This window comes from Vicia villosa, unplaced genomic scaffold (genome assembly GCF_029867415.1).
Source record: "Vicia villosa cultivar HV-30 ecotype Madison, WI unplaced genomic scaffold, Vvil1.0 ctg.002996F_1_1, whole genome shotgun sequence".
In the NCBI taxonomy this organism is placed as follows: domain Eukaryota; kingdom Viridiplantae; phylum Streptophyta; class Magnoliopsida; order Fabales; family Fabaceae; genus Vicia; species Vicia villosa.
Window position 1 is genome coordinate 170,681 of NW_026706086.1, and position 14,977 is coordinate 185,657.

General features: G+C 35.8%; 3 protein-coding genes across 3 annotated transcripts; 2 read left to right on the forward strand and 1 right to left on the reverse strand.

Moving 5' to 3' along the window:
• Nucleotides 1-1,226: 1,226 nt before the first annotated feature.
• LOC131640201 (uncharacterized) lies at nt 1,227-2,256 on the forward strand. Its single transcript, XM_058910615.1, has 3 exons — nt 1,227-1,338; nt 1,587-1,927; nt 2,009-2,256. Exons 2-3 carry the CDS (start codon nt 1,610-1,612, stop codon nt 2,156-2,158), a joined length of 468 nt encoding a protein of 155 aa, XP_058766598.1. The 5' UTR covers nt 1,227-1,338; nt 1,587-1,609; the 3' UTR covers nt 2,159-2,256.
• A 304-nt stretch (nt 2,257-2,560) lies between these two features.
• On the reverse strand, nt 2,561-6,930 carry LOC131640200 (MACPF domain-containing protein At4g24290-like). Its single transcript, XM_058910614.1, has 8 exons — nt 6,772-6,930; nt 6,111-6,397; nt 5,749-5,987; nt 4,697-4,898; nt 4,497-4,565; nt 4,222-4,408; nt 3,879-4,045; nt 2,561-3,657 (listed from the first exon to the last, which is right to left on the reverse strand). Exons 2-8 carry the CDS (start codon nt 6,372-6,374, stop codon nt 2,962-2,964), a joined length of 1,824 nt encoding a protein of 607 aa, XP_058766597.1. The 5' UTR covers nt 6,375-6,397; nt 6,772-6,930; the 3' UTR covers nt 2,561-2,961.
• A 7,140-nt stretch (nt 6,931-14,070) lies between these two features.
• Nucleotides 14,071-14,792, forward strand: LOC131640197 (uncharacterized). The gene has a single exon (XM_058910607.1). It carries the CDS (start codon nt 14,241-14,243, stop codon nt 14,694-14,696), a length of 456 nt encoding a protein of 151 aa, XP_058766590.1. The 5' UTR covers nt 14,071-14,240; the 3' UTR covers nt 14,697-14,792.
• Nucleotides 14,793-14,977: the final 185 nt, after the last annotated feature.

The following is a 14,977-nucleotide window of genomic DNA, read 5'->3' on the forward strand; positions in this document are numbered from 1 at the left end:
AAAATTAACTTCAAGACGACTAATCTAAAAGACCAATTTCTCTATCTCCTGGCAATGGCCCAAATCCAGATAAAACAGGGTTTGTATAGATTAGTCCAACACAAAAATAGTTAACCCTAACAGAATTCGAATTTCAAACTTTGAGAGGAGCATACGTTTGAGTATAAATCTTCACCAGCTGGTCAACCTCGAGTATTGACTATTAGTCTCTAGATATTGTGATAAAACTATGATTTACCTTAAATAATTAACTAACCATGTTAATTATTTTGAGCTTAACATGAGGAATAAAAGTGGCCTACAATACATGAAGACTTTGCACCTTTTTCCCTATAAAGTATAAACACATTTGTTAACTTCTTCACTAAAATCATTGCTTTTCTGTTACTGCATAGCTGTCAGATGTGAAACTTTCCTTCTCCTAATTATTTATTTATTATATCATAGTAATAATAATAATAATCATCTCTCACCACTATTTTACTTGTGTTGTATCCATTTTTAGGTAATGTAGTATGAGTTGGTATAGCATGATATTTTAGCAGCCTTTTTCTCTTCTTTTTATAATAATATCTTTATTTATTATTAGTGAAGATTTTATGAGATTATCAAAGATTCATACCAAAATCTTACTCATGATTACTTTTCAATGGTTATGTAGCATGCTAAGAAGGGTTTCTAATTAACAATAATTTTACTATCAAAATATCAAGAGAAACTTTAGGCTTTAATCCTCAAAAGATGTCATCAATATACTCATTTCTCATGTTTCTACCTATAAAGTTCATTGCAACTTTTTCTTTTCTTATTTTCTCTAAAGAGTTTCGTGGCGAAATTCAGGGCAAATAATTTATAGGAAAGTAAAAATTTGTAGATTTGAACTTGCGCCTCAGTCTCGTCCCAGTCTCGCAGCTAGTTATTATTTGAGTTGAATTTACTAGTAAAAAATTGTAGATTTAAACTCGTGCGTCTGCAACTACTTACCATCTGAGTCGAACTTACGGAACCGTGTGTATATCCTTACTATAAATACTAATGTGATGATGAGATACATAGATATTCATGTTAAGGAATGTTGTGAAAACTAATGTGAAAAGAATAGGAGTGGTTGGAAATAATTGCTCACACTTGTCCCACAAAGCACTATTCATGTGATGACTTAAAGATTTGGATTAACAAAACAACCTAGACTAGATGAGATATAATCCATTCTTAAACATTGATGTCACTTTTTATGTTTTAAAAGCAAAGCACTTATTTAACATTCTTGTTCTGCTTATTCAGACAGCAAGGCCCATTATTCTTTTTTATTTCTTTAAGTTTGCTTCTTCTGACAAGGTATGTATAGTATTCAATAAGTTAAGCATCAAGATCATATAGACATAGCAACAACATAACTAGAAAGAAAGAAAAAAAAGTGTACTAATAGGTTTAATATTATCATCATACATACATACATACATATACATATACCTTTGTCTTTACATTATTAGTTATAAAAGCTAACTGTGGTGACCATCATGTTTCTGTGAAGCATATTACCTCTTCTTTCCTTTGAATTATCTTTTGTTTTTCTCTTAACAAAGATAGAACAGGTTTTCATAGAGGTATGAGTGATTTAAACGGCGAAAGATCGAAGACGTGGAACATATACACGGCTTCGAATCCAGGTCCGTCGCATTCACAGACAGGAGGAGGAGGGGTTGATGAGGAAGGTCCATGGAAAAGCTTTGGAACATCAATGAGTGCAATATCTTTTGGATTTGTTGCCACTGCGATTTTGATTTCGATGTTTCTAATAATGGCTATATTTGAACATTTGTTTAAACCAACTCAACAGTTTTCTTCTACACCTGAATCTATGTTGCCAACTTATCAGGAACAGCAGCACTCACTGCCAACCACAAAACAACGAAACGCGCAATCGGTGAGTCTCTTTATCATATATTTCATCATGTTTTAACATATATAACACACATTGTATAATGTAAGTGTGTGTTTGTTGCAGGTTTCATCATCTTCTTATGCTTGTGATTTATCAGTGTTGATGCCAGGGGAGCAATATCCTACCTACATTGCTCAACCTGCTCCTCTGCCATGTCCAAGAGAAGGAGCTTATTGGCCTTCTCATCAACATCATTTTGTATTTAATAATTAGTACTAATTTTTCTAACCTATAAATATTGTTGATGGATTTATCTGTAAACATTACAGACATTAAGAGATTATTATATATCTGAAGTCTGTTGTTTTCAAGTTGGATGCTCTTTAAATTTGTGAAACTTCAACATAGTTTTCTTTTCAAATTCAATAAGCATCCATCAGTTTATTGTTAGACTTCACTTGACAGATTGTGTTTTCTTTTTACTCATATCCTAATCTCAGTTGTAAGTCTTGTTTTGTGTGAGAATAGTGTCGAAGTCATGCTTTGAAATCGAAGTTGAAATCACTGAGAGTCGATGCTTGTTTTGACACTTGAATTCAACCAGAAGTAAGAATATTGCCCAAAGTTAAACATTAAGGTTGCTTCTAAAACATAAACAGTGAATCGAATAAAAGATACGACGTGAATTTTTAACATATTAAATTGATATATATTAGCGTTTACAACAGAATTTCTCTAGGTGATCAAATGAAAACAATAGGAAGATGATTCACCAGAGACCAGTGGAATTAATTCAGCTAGTCAATTTTCTGCACTGTAACAATCTACATTTCAAGTGGAATTCCAATAGGGGGAAAGCTCTTGCACTTATGCTTATCCCTTCGCATTTTCTTCATCAAACAAATCCCCTCATTGTATGAATCTTTTCGTGAAATTCACGTTTCGTATAATGGCTGTCAACCTACCCGATTAGGAAAACTAAAACCAATTTATCTTGATGTCAAATACCCTTCGGAAAAATGAACACTTAGTTCTGCTGATGAATGCGAGAAAGACCGAATGAATAACAAAGTCGGCTACTGATCATCCAACATGTCGTCGTCATCGTCTGGTAATATCATAGTCAACAAAGAATACTTAACCCGTAAAGAGATTTTTCCCTTCTCAACCAAAAGTCTTGCTCCAGTAACAACCCAATAGCCAGGAGTCTCCTGCGGTCCTCTGGTCATCTCAGTTGTGTCAACAAATTTTAGAAGCCGGGGAGCTTGGACAGGAACAGGAGGGCCGCCTGGATACACAGCTGAATTTATATTAACATCTGCTGGACGTGGAGGCGGCTTCTGAAAAGCTCCTGTGAAATGTTGGCTAATAAGAGTCGATATGAGTCCTGACTTGGCTCCGAGCCCAGGCGAGCCATCCCACTCGGGATGTTTTACCTCCCTAGCTCCCAACACGGTTGAGAATTTAAGTCTTAGGAAGAGTATATTTTTAAAGCCGTAATTCTCGACTTGCAATTGTGCTCCGGTTACTATTGAAAGATCCTCCTCGGATTCCACAGGAGCAGTGCACACATGAGAGAAATTCTTCCATTGAACCTTCTCATAGAATCTCTTATCGTATGACTTCCGTTGAAGATTTTCATTTGAATCGTCTTCAAGCTGGAAGATTTTTGGAAGAGATGAAAGGTGTTGCATATGGATGGCCAGCCGATTGCTTTTCTTACCTTCAAGATAGAGACGGAGACCTGTCACTGGCCTCTTTCCTACATCAACCTGTTATAACATCAAAAGTATTTCTGGCTTTAGAACAAATGTTACAAAACATAGAGAACCATATCAATCAATGACTATAAACATTAGAATGTTCAAGATTTAGTTATTTTCCTCCGACGCAAACCGAAGGACGTGAGCATGATTTTTTGTCATCAGACAAGGCACTGCCAGTTTGCCACTGAATACCTAAATGTGCAGAATACAGAAGAATAATCATTTACCGGTATGGTGTTCACATAGAGCCTTGGCCCCATGAAGCTAAATTGTAAAGATGCAGAGTTCCGTTGCTTCCATTGCGGACCAAGAGGAAGTTCACTGAATACAGGTGCCCACTGCCTTGGCAGCTGGAATTCCAAGAATTGGTGGAGCTCTTCAATTGGTGGCTTATCTGCAAGTATCAATGCAGAATGATGAAACATTTCAAACTGGTTCATATAATTTGCATACAATCAGCATAAGAATTGGGAAGTTCGAACGGAGAGAATGGAATAGTTATAAATAAAATTAGCATAATCAGGTTATTCACATAGAATGCACGCAAATAAAAGTAGCAATTTTGCTCACATCGTAAATAAAGATTTATGGCATGGCTCAAGAATCCACTCCCCGGAACACCGTTTAATAGAGAGGTTATTGGAATAAAGGACATTGAGATCACATCAGGCTCCAACTGAACGGTCTGTAACCATTCATTATGCGATAGAGTTTTGTCATCACTTCCACCTCTTCTCTTGCAAAAGCTTACAATATCCTGCAAAAAACAAAAATAACATAAGAGTGACCGCTATTGTAAAGATAAATATTAAAAATTTATTCCAGCGTAAACGGTGTAAGCACACCTCCTTATGTGAATAAGAACTTGATGGACTAATATTAGCAAAAGTTAGCCTCTGCGTCCTGGTTCCAAACTGTAAGGAGAAAAAAAATTAATAAGGTATTGGATAACATACAGAAAGGTGAAAGAAAGAAGAATAACAATGAACTTCAATATTGGGATTCTAAACATACTGTGAAAAAGAAAAGCATAAATTGCACACACCTTGTTATTTGGGAAAACTTGATCGGAAGCTACGTTATATTGGCCATTAGTATCCAGAAACCTTTTATCTGCCATTTCTTTCAACTTTTTCTGAACATCAGCAGGTTGGAGAGTTGATGAGTGTTGCTGCTTCAAATATATTACATCTTTTCCTCCCATCTTCATACCAACAATAATATGGGTGCCAAAGGTATCGATAAACCTGAGTTGATTGTGAAAAGCAATAGTTGGCGAGAGTCTCAAGTCCAAATAGGATTAAAAAATAGATGGGAGCTGGGTAGATTTAATCCTGATTGAATTAGATAACCTCTAAGACAATCAATTAAAGTTGCACTCTTTAGTGTTGAGCATATGACTCATAGGCAGTGTCTAGAGGGGAAGGGCGAGGAAGCCGGACGAGTGTAGAGGGTATTGATGTAAATTTGGACGGTAATATTATATATATGACTTGTAACACTGTTAACCTAATTCATTCAAGTAATAATACAAATATTGCAGACGTAGGCCCATTTGGCTGAACTACGTAAACAAAAAATTGTGTTTATTGTCTTGTGATTTTTCATCACTATTCTCTTTAGTTACTAGTTGCTATTCTAACATTTAGTTAGCCTCAATGTAATTGATGCATTCAGTCAATACAAAGATTTGAAACTGTAAAGTATAAACTAAATTAAGATTGAATCGAAGATTACAGACCCAAATCATACCTAATTTAACTAGAACCATTTGTCAAGGTCATATTCTAAATTTAAATGCAAGAAAATCAACTGAAACCAAATAACAAATACGGCAACATAAGTTTTATTTATCAAATGAAAATTGGATTGTAGTTAGGACATGCCAACAATGCCCAGCCTAATTATTATCATAAGCCCGCCTCAGATACTTAGTGAAAAGAAGGTTGATAAGATAAAGCAGAAGTAAAATTATGTTGGCTAAACAACATTGAATTTCACCACATTAAATCGTAAAACAATCACCACATTAAATCGTAAAACAATATTGCATTCTGTTTCCATTTATCAAGATTACATTAACAAAGCTCAACTCACCTTGCTAATGCAGGTGGATCCCAAGCTGATGGTACGGCTTTTCTAACATGATCGCAAAGTACCATCTGAGACTTCTCTAATGCAACAGTGTAAAGTGTAATTAACACCCCATCAAAAGCAAGGGTCTTGGTATGCGCTGCATCTTTCTGCCAACTCCCAGAAAATTCAAACATTGAATTGAAAAGCCCCGAGGGGATTTTGCCGGTCAAAGACAACTCCTGATTGAACTGCTCTGTCATCTATAAAGAAGCAACGCACCAAGAGATGAAAATAAACTAGTATAATGATGCATGACAATATTCATGAGTCGCGAAATATTTCTACTCAACGCAACGGCTAAAAATTTCATTCAGAAACTTTACCTGTTGAAAAGACAGAACATCAGACCTGAACCTAGTGCGTTCCCCTTTATCACATTTTATTAACTTCGAAACATTCGGTAACGAAACTCCACCAGGTAAAACAACCTCTCTTACATCAAGTTCATCAATCTCAATCAAACGCGATTCAACAGAATCCCCTTTACAAAACTTGAGCCTTATATCAGAAGATATATCATATCCGCGCCCAATCGATCCAATCGCAATCTCAGCCGCTCTACGAGCCTGGTCTTCTCTAGGTGCCATAACAACTCAGCATAACACTCTCACTAAAATCAAAAACAAATTCCAAAATTCAGCACATCTCAATTCAAAAAATTTGAAACTTAACCAACACATAAATTCATAAAAAAAATCATCAATTTCACTATCTAAAAAACACAATCATTCACATAAACTTGAACTAATAACAGGTAAAACCAAAATGAATAATAACAATAATAAATTAATAACACTGATAAATTTTCCTAAAAATGATTTATAATAACCCTACAAAAAAAAGAGAACTTGGTTACTATAGATAGAAATTCCATACCCCACTGTAACAACACATGCAAAAACAAACATGTACTTCAAAAAAAAGCACTTTTAGTCAAAACTTCTAATTAAGTAAAATTTGCAGATTTAAGCAAAAAAAACATACACGGTGCATGAGAGCGAAGCTGAGGTAAACACTGTTTGAGGATGGATCAAGTGCTTTGTTTTTGTCTGAAATTTCCAAACCCTAATGGAAAAATTTGATTTTTAAGGGAAAAAAATTGAACTAGATGGAGAGAGAAAATTGAAGTATGTGAAGAGAGACAATAATAAATAACACTGCAAAAAAAAAAAGTAAACAGAAGATTTATTTTTATTTTATTTTAAAAATTAAATTAAATTGAACTTTTTTTAATGAATTGTGAAATTTTTTTTTGTATATTTTTATTTTAAAATTTTTTATTGAAAATGCTAATATGTTTGGAAATAAATAAAGTAGTGATGATAAGATAAAGATGAGAAATCTTGAGTTGACTTTTTCAAAATTGATGAGTAATAAATTAATAATGAGGAGCACTACCAAGCACTCACATAATTATATATTTTTAGATTGGTAAGCTTTTTTAGAAACATAAAAGTTTAATGATGAAGTAGAAAATAGAAAATGAGACTGAGTGTTAGAATTGAGTTGCAGTCTCTGCAAATGACGATATTCGGAGAATATCGAATTCGATTTTTAAAAAAATAATATTGGGTTAGTACACGTGCCTCCGTAGCATAACCGGATTAGTCGATCTACTATGTAAGTCGGAATCGGTGCGAAAGAAAAAAAAATGAAAATTACATTATGCAGTAACTATTACCATTTATTTTTAAAAGGAAATAAAAGAAAAAAGAGATAAAGAAAAAAAAGAAAAGAAAAAAAAAAAAGTACATGTATATTTTGAATGTGACAAGCCCATTGTTTATGGTACATGGTTTTATCCAAAAATTAAGGTGTTGTGTAATTAATGAGGTAAGGCAGAAAGAGTGTCAGAGAAAAATAATAATAGCTCTTTGTTGATATTTAAAAAAATAGTTTTGGAGTACCTTAATTTTTTTTATAAATAATAAATGGGTGTGTAGCAAATTAATTATTTATTACAATTTTAATATTTTGTTCATATCACTTATGCAATTATTTTTAATATATTTTATGAGTAGTTTTAATTTATTTTTAAGATTATAGTATTATTTATGTAAAAGTAATGAAAATCATTCAAATACCATTCACATTATAAACCTTTATATGGTATCAACCACTCCATAGCTTAAGAGCTTCATAATCCAAGAATAACAATTCCTCATCATGCTTTCCACAACATCCTCCAACAATGGCAACACATTTTAGATTGGCAATGTCATCGTTCTCAACACTTAAAACTAAATCAAACTCAAGAGAGCAACAACTACCCAGCATGGCATATCCAAATGAATGACTATTCATACAATATAACTTCACTTACTTCATCAATGATACAAAATTGTGCCTTACTAGACAAGGCAAGATCAACTCATAATACCTGCTTTTATCCCATCTTTTGATCATAGGATCATCATATATTAGGCAATGTGAAGACTCCAAAACAAGCTTGGGATACTATCAAAAAGATATTTTCTAGCAAGATTTGTGTAAAAAATATCATATTTCACTCCTTTTTTATTAGTGTTGTCTTTGTAAGAAGATCAGACACGATCTTGAGAGTTGTAAAGTATCGGTGCAGAACGAATACTCGGAGCACCATTTTTAGATCTGGGAGATTGTAAGTCAAATTAGAGTAAAGATTTTGCAAGACTTCAGTGTTAGATACTATGTACAAGTCAACGAGGATTCAAATTGAAGATTTTTATTTTCAGCATTATTCGAATTGTAATTGAATTAAACAACTCTATCAAATTTGTCAAAATTACAGTGGAAGAATAACAAATTTTCAATGGAAACCATTGGAGACTGAATTGCTCGTTTCATTTATTTTTAATTGAAAATTTCTTTACCCACCTCCCTATGAGGGTCAGCCCCAGCGAAAACCTCACTTTACCCCTGCTTCGAAAATGCATTTCCGAAGTTTTTTTTTTTTAATTTTTCAGACTTCGGAAGTGCATCTCCGAAAATACCAAATGGGGGGTGTTTTCGGAGATGCACTTCCGAAAACACCTTTTTTCAGATTTTGGGGGGTTTCGGAAATGCACTTCCGAATTATGTAGAAACTGTTTTTTTTTATGTTTTTGGAAACTCTCTCGTATTTTTAATTAAAGGAAGACGGCAAATAAAATAAGCGACATATAAACAGAAAATACTAATATGATAAAAATAGTAATATATACAAGTCGATCCGATCCAAATCCAAATAATAATAGTGTGCGAAAGATACAATCTGAAAACAAAAAAAAAATAAACCCAACCACTACTGGGTATGCCTAACCCTCTCTCTCTGGGACCTCCTCTGCCGCCTGTATGCCGCCGCACGGTCCACATCAGTGACGATCATCTCCATCACGATGACTGCCTCTGGACCGCCCTGATGAACGACACCTCGATCCAACGCGTCCCGCCCAAGCATCTCTATCCGCTGGCAGATCGGCAGGAGATCAATGGCGTGGTCATCCTCGGCCTGCTGGTTCTCCAGGATCTCCTCGTGTGCTGGCCTAGGAGCGCCGGGAGCGTCGGGTGTCAGCAGAGGATGTGACACCCGATAGAACCATGTGACGTATCCCTCCACATGGTGCCAGTCCTGGGTGACCCGAATGCGACGATACTCCTCCGGTACCACATGATGCTCCCAATCCTCAAATATGGCAGTGAGCTGCACTCGGGTCACTGTGTCGGGAGCAGCCTCAAAAAGTGACCTGGGTATCATCTGCACAAATCCAAACTGCCGCATGCACCACTCAGGGAGATACCGGACCATGATGCTGGTCCCGCATGCCAACCAGCCAGAATATAAAGATATGCCGTCAAAGGGGACAACCTGAGTGTAGTCGCTGAATGGCCTCCAGGTGACGTCATCGTGCATCGTGCGGTCCAGGTACCCACGGTATGATCCCACCGCATTGTTCCCCCTCTGGAGAACGTATCTGGCGGCCCTGGGCATGGCGTCAATGTACTCAGGATCAATGTGAAAGTCGTGGATCCGGGAGAAATAAGAGATGATCCAGCTCTGAAACACAAACACGATAATGTAACGTACCGTAAGTAAATACAAAACATAAGTAAATACGAAACATAAGTAAATACAAAACACAAATACGAAACATAAATAAATACGAAACAATTAAAATGAAACGTACCGTGAGTAGTGTGCAGGATCCGGTCAACTGCCTCGTCCTCCAGTTGGAGGCCTCATTCAGCTTCTGGTATAGGTATGCCAGAGTAGCTGCCCCCCAGTTCCACTGGTGAACGGTGGTCAAGTCCATGAAGTAGCGGAGGTAGGTCACGTCGACGTACCTCGCACTCTTGTCCACAAAGATCGCAGCGCTTACCACATGCATGTACCAGCACCGGAGAGCGCAGCCACGGTGATAATATGTAAATAGGTCGTCACCCGCATCCTCGGCTTCGGCCGCCACCAGGTGGTGCTCGAAATAGCGACTCAGTGTGGTGAACCGGATATGAGGCCCAGATGTCGTGATGCACTCATAGTCAGCAACTTCGGGCTCCATACCCAAATAGAGCGCCATCCACTGACTGGCTTCGACCCTCTAGATCCGGGAGTGGGTCAACAGCGCCCCCCTGATCGGCAGGTGGAGAAGACACTGCACATTATGCAAGGTGATCATCATCTCCCTAACCGGTAAGTGGAAAGAAGACGTCTCCTTGTGCCACCGCTCCACAAAGACCCCCTGCATGTCGTGGCTGATGGTGGAATACCCCGTCATGCAGAGCCCACTAAGCCCTGAAGCTCTCACCGCGTCGTTAAACCACTCGGCAGTCGGTTTAAACAGACTGAAAACCTTCTGGGCGTGGTTCACCATTTTCAACGGCTCTCTCTCCTGTTACAAAAAAACAAATAAAAAAGTATGTTAAATAGACCGTTAAGAAAATATTGAATAAACGTCTAAATTATAAACGGTTAAATAATGTAGTCGGGCAAATTATAAAAAATACCTCTCCCTCCCAGATACGTCGAGCGACGTGCTCGCGGTAGGTAAGCAGCATGGAAGTGTCACTGGGCCCTCCCGGGTAGCCCTCCTCCTGCTCATCCTCCTCCCCGAGTGGAGGGTCAACATCCGGTACCTCCTCCGCCTCGTGGTATGACACTGCCACCTCTTCCTCCTCTCGCTGGCGGGAAGAAGATACCCGAGCCAGACGACTCCTCGATCCAGATGTAGAGGTACTCTCGTCCATCTCCACGGGAACTCGCACACGTCGTCCCCGGCCCTGCCCCCGTCCCTGTGTCGACGCCAGCTGCACCGCCGCCCGCTCGCGTCTAGCCGACGCAGTCTGGGTCTCTCTACCATGTCTGATGCGTGCTAGGTTGTCTGACATGTTCCTGAAAACAATTGAAATCGATTAATATGCGAGACAACATAAAGAACTAAAAAAAAATTGCACTTCTGATACAATTCGAAAGTTCATTTCCGAAACTGGGAATGGAGGTGTTTTCGGAAATGAACTTCCGAAACACCCCTGCAAGGAAGTTTTCTGCAACTTCCATGGCAGACCGCCAAAACAAAGTTCAAAACTATGTTTACACATTCTAAACAACCTAAATATCAGTACCAACCTAACCTAATACATTTTTTGCTATTTGTAAACACCCTAATATGAATTTTAATCATAGATCTAAAACTCAAAATGCTTACCGATTGATGAGATTGGAGGGCTTTTGAATGTAGTATAGGAAGCTTATTGGAGCCTTTGATGTAGCCTTGGAAGTGTTTGCACAAAATTTCTCTGGGGTTGTGTTTGATGTTGAATTAGGGTAAATGAATGGGGGAGGGGGGCTGTTTTGCTTAATCTGCAAAACGCGCAATATTTCGGAAATGAACTTCCGAAATGGTGTTTTCGGAAATGCATTTCTGAAATAAGTCGAATTTTAAAATAAAAAAAAAGGCGCTTTCGGAGATGCATCTCCGAAAACACCTTTTTCTTGCATTTCGGAAATGCATTTCCGAAGTCAGGGGCATATGTGGTTTTTCACCAAAGGTGACCTAGAAGGTTGAGAGGTGGACAAAGAATTTTCCTTTTAATTTTGTACATTGATTGAGTGTTATGTGTATTCCATCCAAAAGCATATATTTTGTACATGTGTTTTAGATCGTGCAAACAATTTTTAAACTCTTGATCTTTTTTAAATGAACAAATATTTTAATCGGCAAGTTTGTATTATGATAGTCTTGTCCAACCGTAACTTATAATATTAGATTGGTTGATGTTGAACATGTGGCTCCATACACAAGATATGAGTGAAATTATGGAGGTTTGAAAATCTAATGTTTAAAACAAAATTGTTTTAGAAATTAGAGTTTGAAAATATTTTATCAAAAACGTTTGAATAAATATGCAACTGAAATTAAAAGAAAAGAAATTAAATGAAAAATAAAGGAGATAAGGGAAGAGAAAATGACATCAAAAAATTGTAGAAATTCGGTCTAATGAAGTAATTCACTCCTCTTCCCAAGAACTGATATTGAGAATATCTACTATTGCTTGAGAGATTGTAAAAGTTTAAGCCACAAATCCATTTATAAAAGGAAATGAAGTTTCAAGCTAACTTCCAATAATACAACTAATTGTGGTTTAGTCTCTAAAATAAATCATGAACAGACGTTAAGCGAATAGTCTTCACACCAAACAGATATTTTGAACGAGTTCTTCTCAAACCGAATCAGAGTTTTGAGTTGGCTATCCTCCGAACAGAATCATAGTTTTCTACGGGATCAAACTGAGATTTTTACCGAACTGATCTCAAAAACCGAGTGAGATTTTACACCAGGTTGATCTCAGACCAATAAAAAATTTGACTGGGATGAGCTCAAGAGTCGTTGTGAAGATTTTTCATCGGTCAATCTTCACGAACCCAAAAGAGAGCTTTTCTTCAATGGTGGAGCTCACGAACCAAACCAACCGAGAGGAACCATGCGAAACTAAACCAAATCAATTAGAAATCTAAATCACAAAGTAGAGAGAAGCAAACAAATGATATACATGACCAATACTAGAATCAACTTTAAGAGGATCAATCAAAGTCATATATGATTTAATTTCAACTTTTAAAGACACAAAGTGAGAGACGGCGTGCTGATAACAATTTAGTGACTAAACAAAATGATTTTTCTTCTTCAAGAGAACCAATCGTCAAACTCAAAGCAAACACATTGTCAATGGAAATCAATAGTAGAAGCATATGTGAGGAGTTTAAAGAGAATCATAACAAACTCTAAATATCATATTAATAATAGAAATTACATAGTAGTAGAAAAGAAGAAAAAAACTAAGACTTTAATAATTAAATAGATCTTTTATGAATTTAAAAAGTAAATTTCCTCTTATAACGAAGACTAAAGGAAGTAATTTATAAAAATAAAATTATAAATGAAAATATAAAAATATAAATAATCTAAGTGTGTGTTTGGAGAAATGAGAAAACACACTAACAAGCTATGGTGAAAGAGAAGCTACAAATAAAAAGACATATTCCTCATTCCTACGATAAGTGATTTATTTGGAAGAAAAAAAATGGTGTCCCAAAATGAATATTCATTTCAATTTTCAATATATTTTTTTCAATTTTATTTTCTAATAAATAAAAATTTATCATTTCTAATACATAATAAGAGAGTATTATAGTAAAAACTTTATTTCTCTTACTTTTATATATTTTTCTTAATATAAAATGATGAGTTTAGCCACTTTATTGTGAGACGGGTGGGACGGACAGAGTATTATCTAACAAATCCAAGAGAATTTTCTCTAACCCAAATGGATTTGTTCTAATGGCCAAAGTTAAATAAAAGACTAACTTAATTGATATTAGTTAAATTGAAAGAGTATTTTGCTATTTTTAAATTTTTTAAAAACCAGACTGATATATAACAAATTTGGAGATGAACAAGCCTATTCACTCTTAAAACAATGACCAAAAATTAAAGAATATATTTTGGCATCAAGCAGCATATTCAACTCCTAACCAGTCGTGTGATAATAAACAATTAATGATTTACTTATGATGTCAGCATAAAGTTAAGATCCACTTGTTTATTACCAATACTAGCAATTTACTGCTAGTTCTATCTTAAGTTAGATGCGAATTTCGTGAAAAACATCACATGACAACACGTTCCAAGGTACATCAACCGACAATAATGGTTAAAACTTTCCCTTCAATTATTTAATTTTTGTCACTTCGTATAAAACTACTATGTTTTATCAGTTAAAAAACCTTGGAAAAATGAAACTCCAAAATCTCAAATTCTAATCTACCTCTTGACATGACATGTTGTTGACACTACACGACAAGATAGTGAGTCATCATTATGTCAAAAAAGATGTTCACTTCCTTGCTCAATCAAACAACTTAGTCAAATGTTTTCATTATATACATACATACACCTATGTAGGTTGAGGTTCACACTCTTACCCTTTACATCACAAAAATGAATGGTTATTCAAAGATTGGTAGTACTAGCCACAAATCAAGATCTATAGATTTTTCAGATTTTTTCTCATTTTCTCAGACACCAAAACCAACCAAGATTAGCAACACTCTTGAAACAATTAAACATGTTGAAGAACCTAATGATAACGAGGATATCAAGAAGAGGGAAGTAGATGAAGGAGAGAGATTTGGAGTGATATTAGGTAGGAGCTGTTCAGTTTCTTCTTCTTCATCTTCTTGTGCTGCATCTGGGTTTCATGCAACAGTGAAGAGAGCATTTTCAATAAAAAGATCTTCTTCATCAGTTTCAGAGAGGTACTGTAGAATCCATGATCAGAACATGGTAACAGAAGCATCAGATGAGTTAGTCATCATAGATGATGCAATCAAGAAGAAGAAGAAACATAAAGGAGGCAAGATCCTTAAAGTCTGTAAGCGTTTGTTTGGATTCTAGTAATACTAGTTCTGTAATAATAATTGTATTACTATTATTGTAATCTTGAATCATAATGAGATTTGAAAGTCAATTTATTAACTAACTGTTTCATTCCACTTTTTAAAAAAGTTGCTTATAATTGTTTTAGATATATGAGGGATATCACATGAGAATGAGAATGTCATATTTATATGAGAATGTGAGAATGAATCTGAACCATTGGATTTTAAAATAAATGATAGAGATTATGAGTGAATCTTTTTTTTCTCTCTCCTACATCATTTATTTTAAATGTAGGA

Bases quoted from the DNA above. Each gene is read 5' to 3' on its own strand.
- LOC131640201 (XM_058910615.1), top strand. From the start codon at position 1,610: ATGAGTGATTTAAACGGCGAAAGATCGAAGACGTGGAACATATACACG. The intron at 1,928-2,008 runs GTGAGTCTCTTT...TGTTTGTTGCAG, and splicing joins AACAACGAAACGCGCAATCG to GTTTCATCATCTTCTTATGC.
- LOC131640200 (XM_058910614.1), bottom strand. From the start codon at position 6,374: ATGGCACCTAGAGAAGACCAGGCTCGTAGAGCGGCTGAGATTGCGATT. The intron at 4,566-4,696 runs GTGTGTGCAATT...TTCTCCTTACAG, and splicing joins AAGTTTTCCCAAATAACAAG to TTTGGAACCAGGACGCAGAG. The intron at 3,658-3,878 runs GTAAATGATTAT...ATGTTATAACAG, and splicing joins TCTATGTGAACACCATACCG to GTTGATGTAGGAAAGAGGCC.
- LOC131640197 (XM_058910607.1), top strand. From the start codon at position 14,241: ATGAATGGTTATTCAAAGATTGGTAGTACTAGCCACAAATCAAGATCT.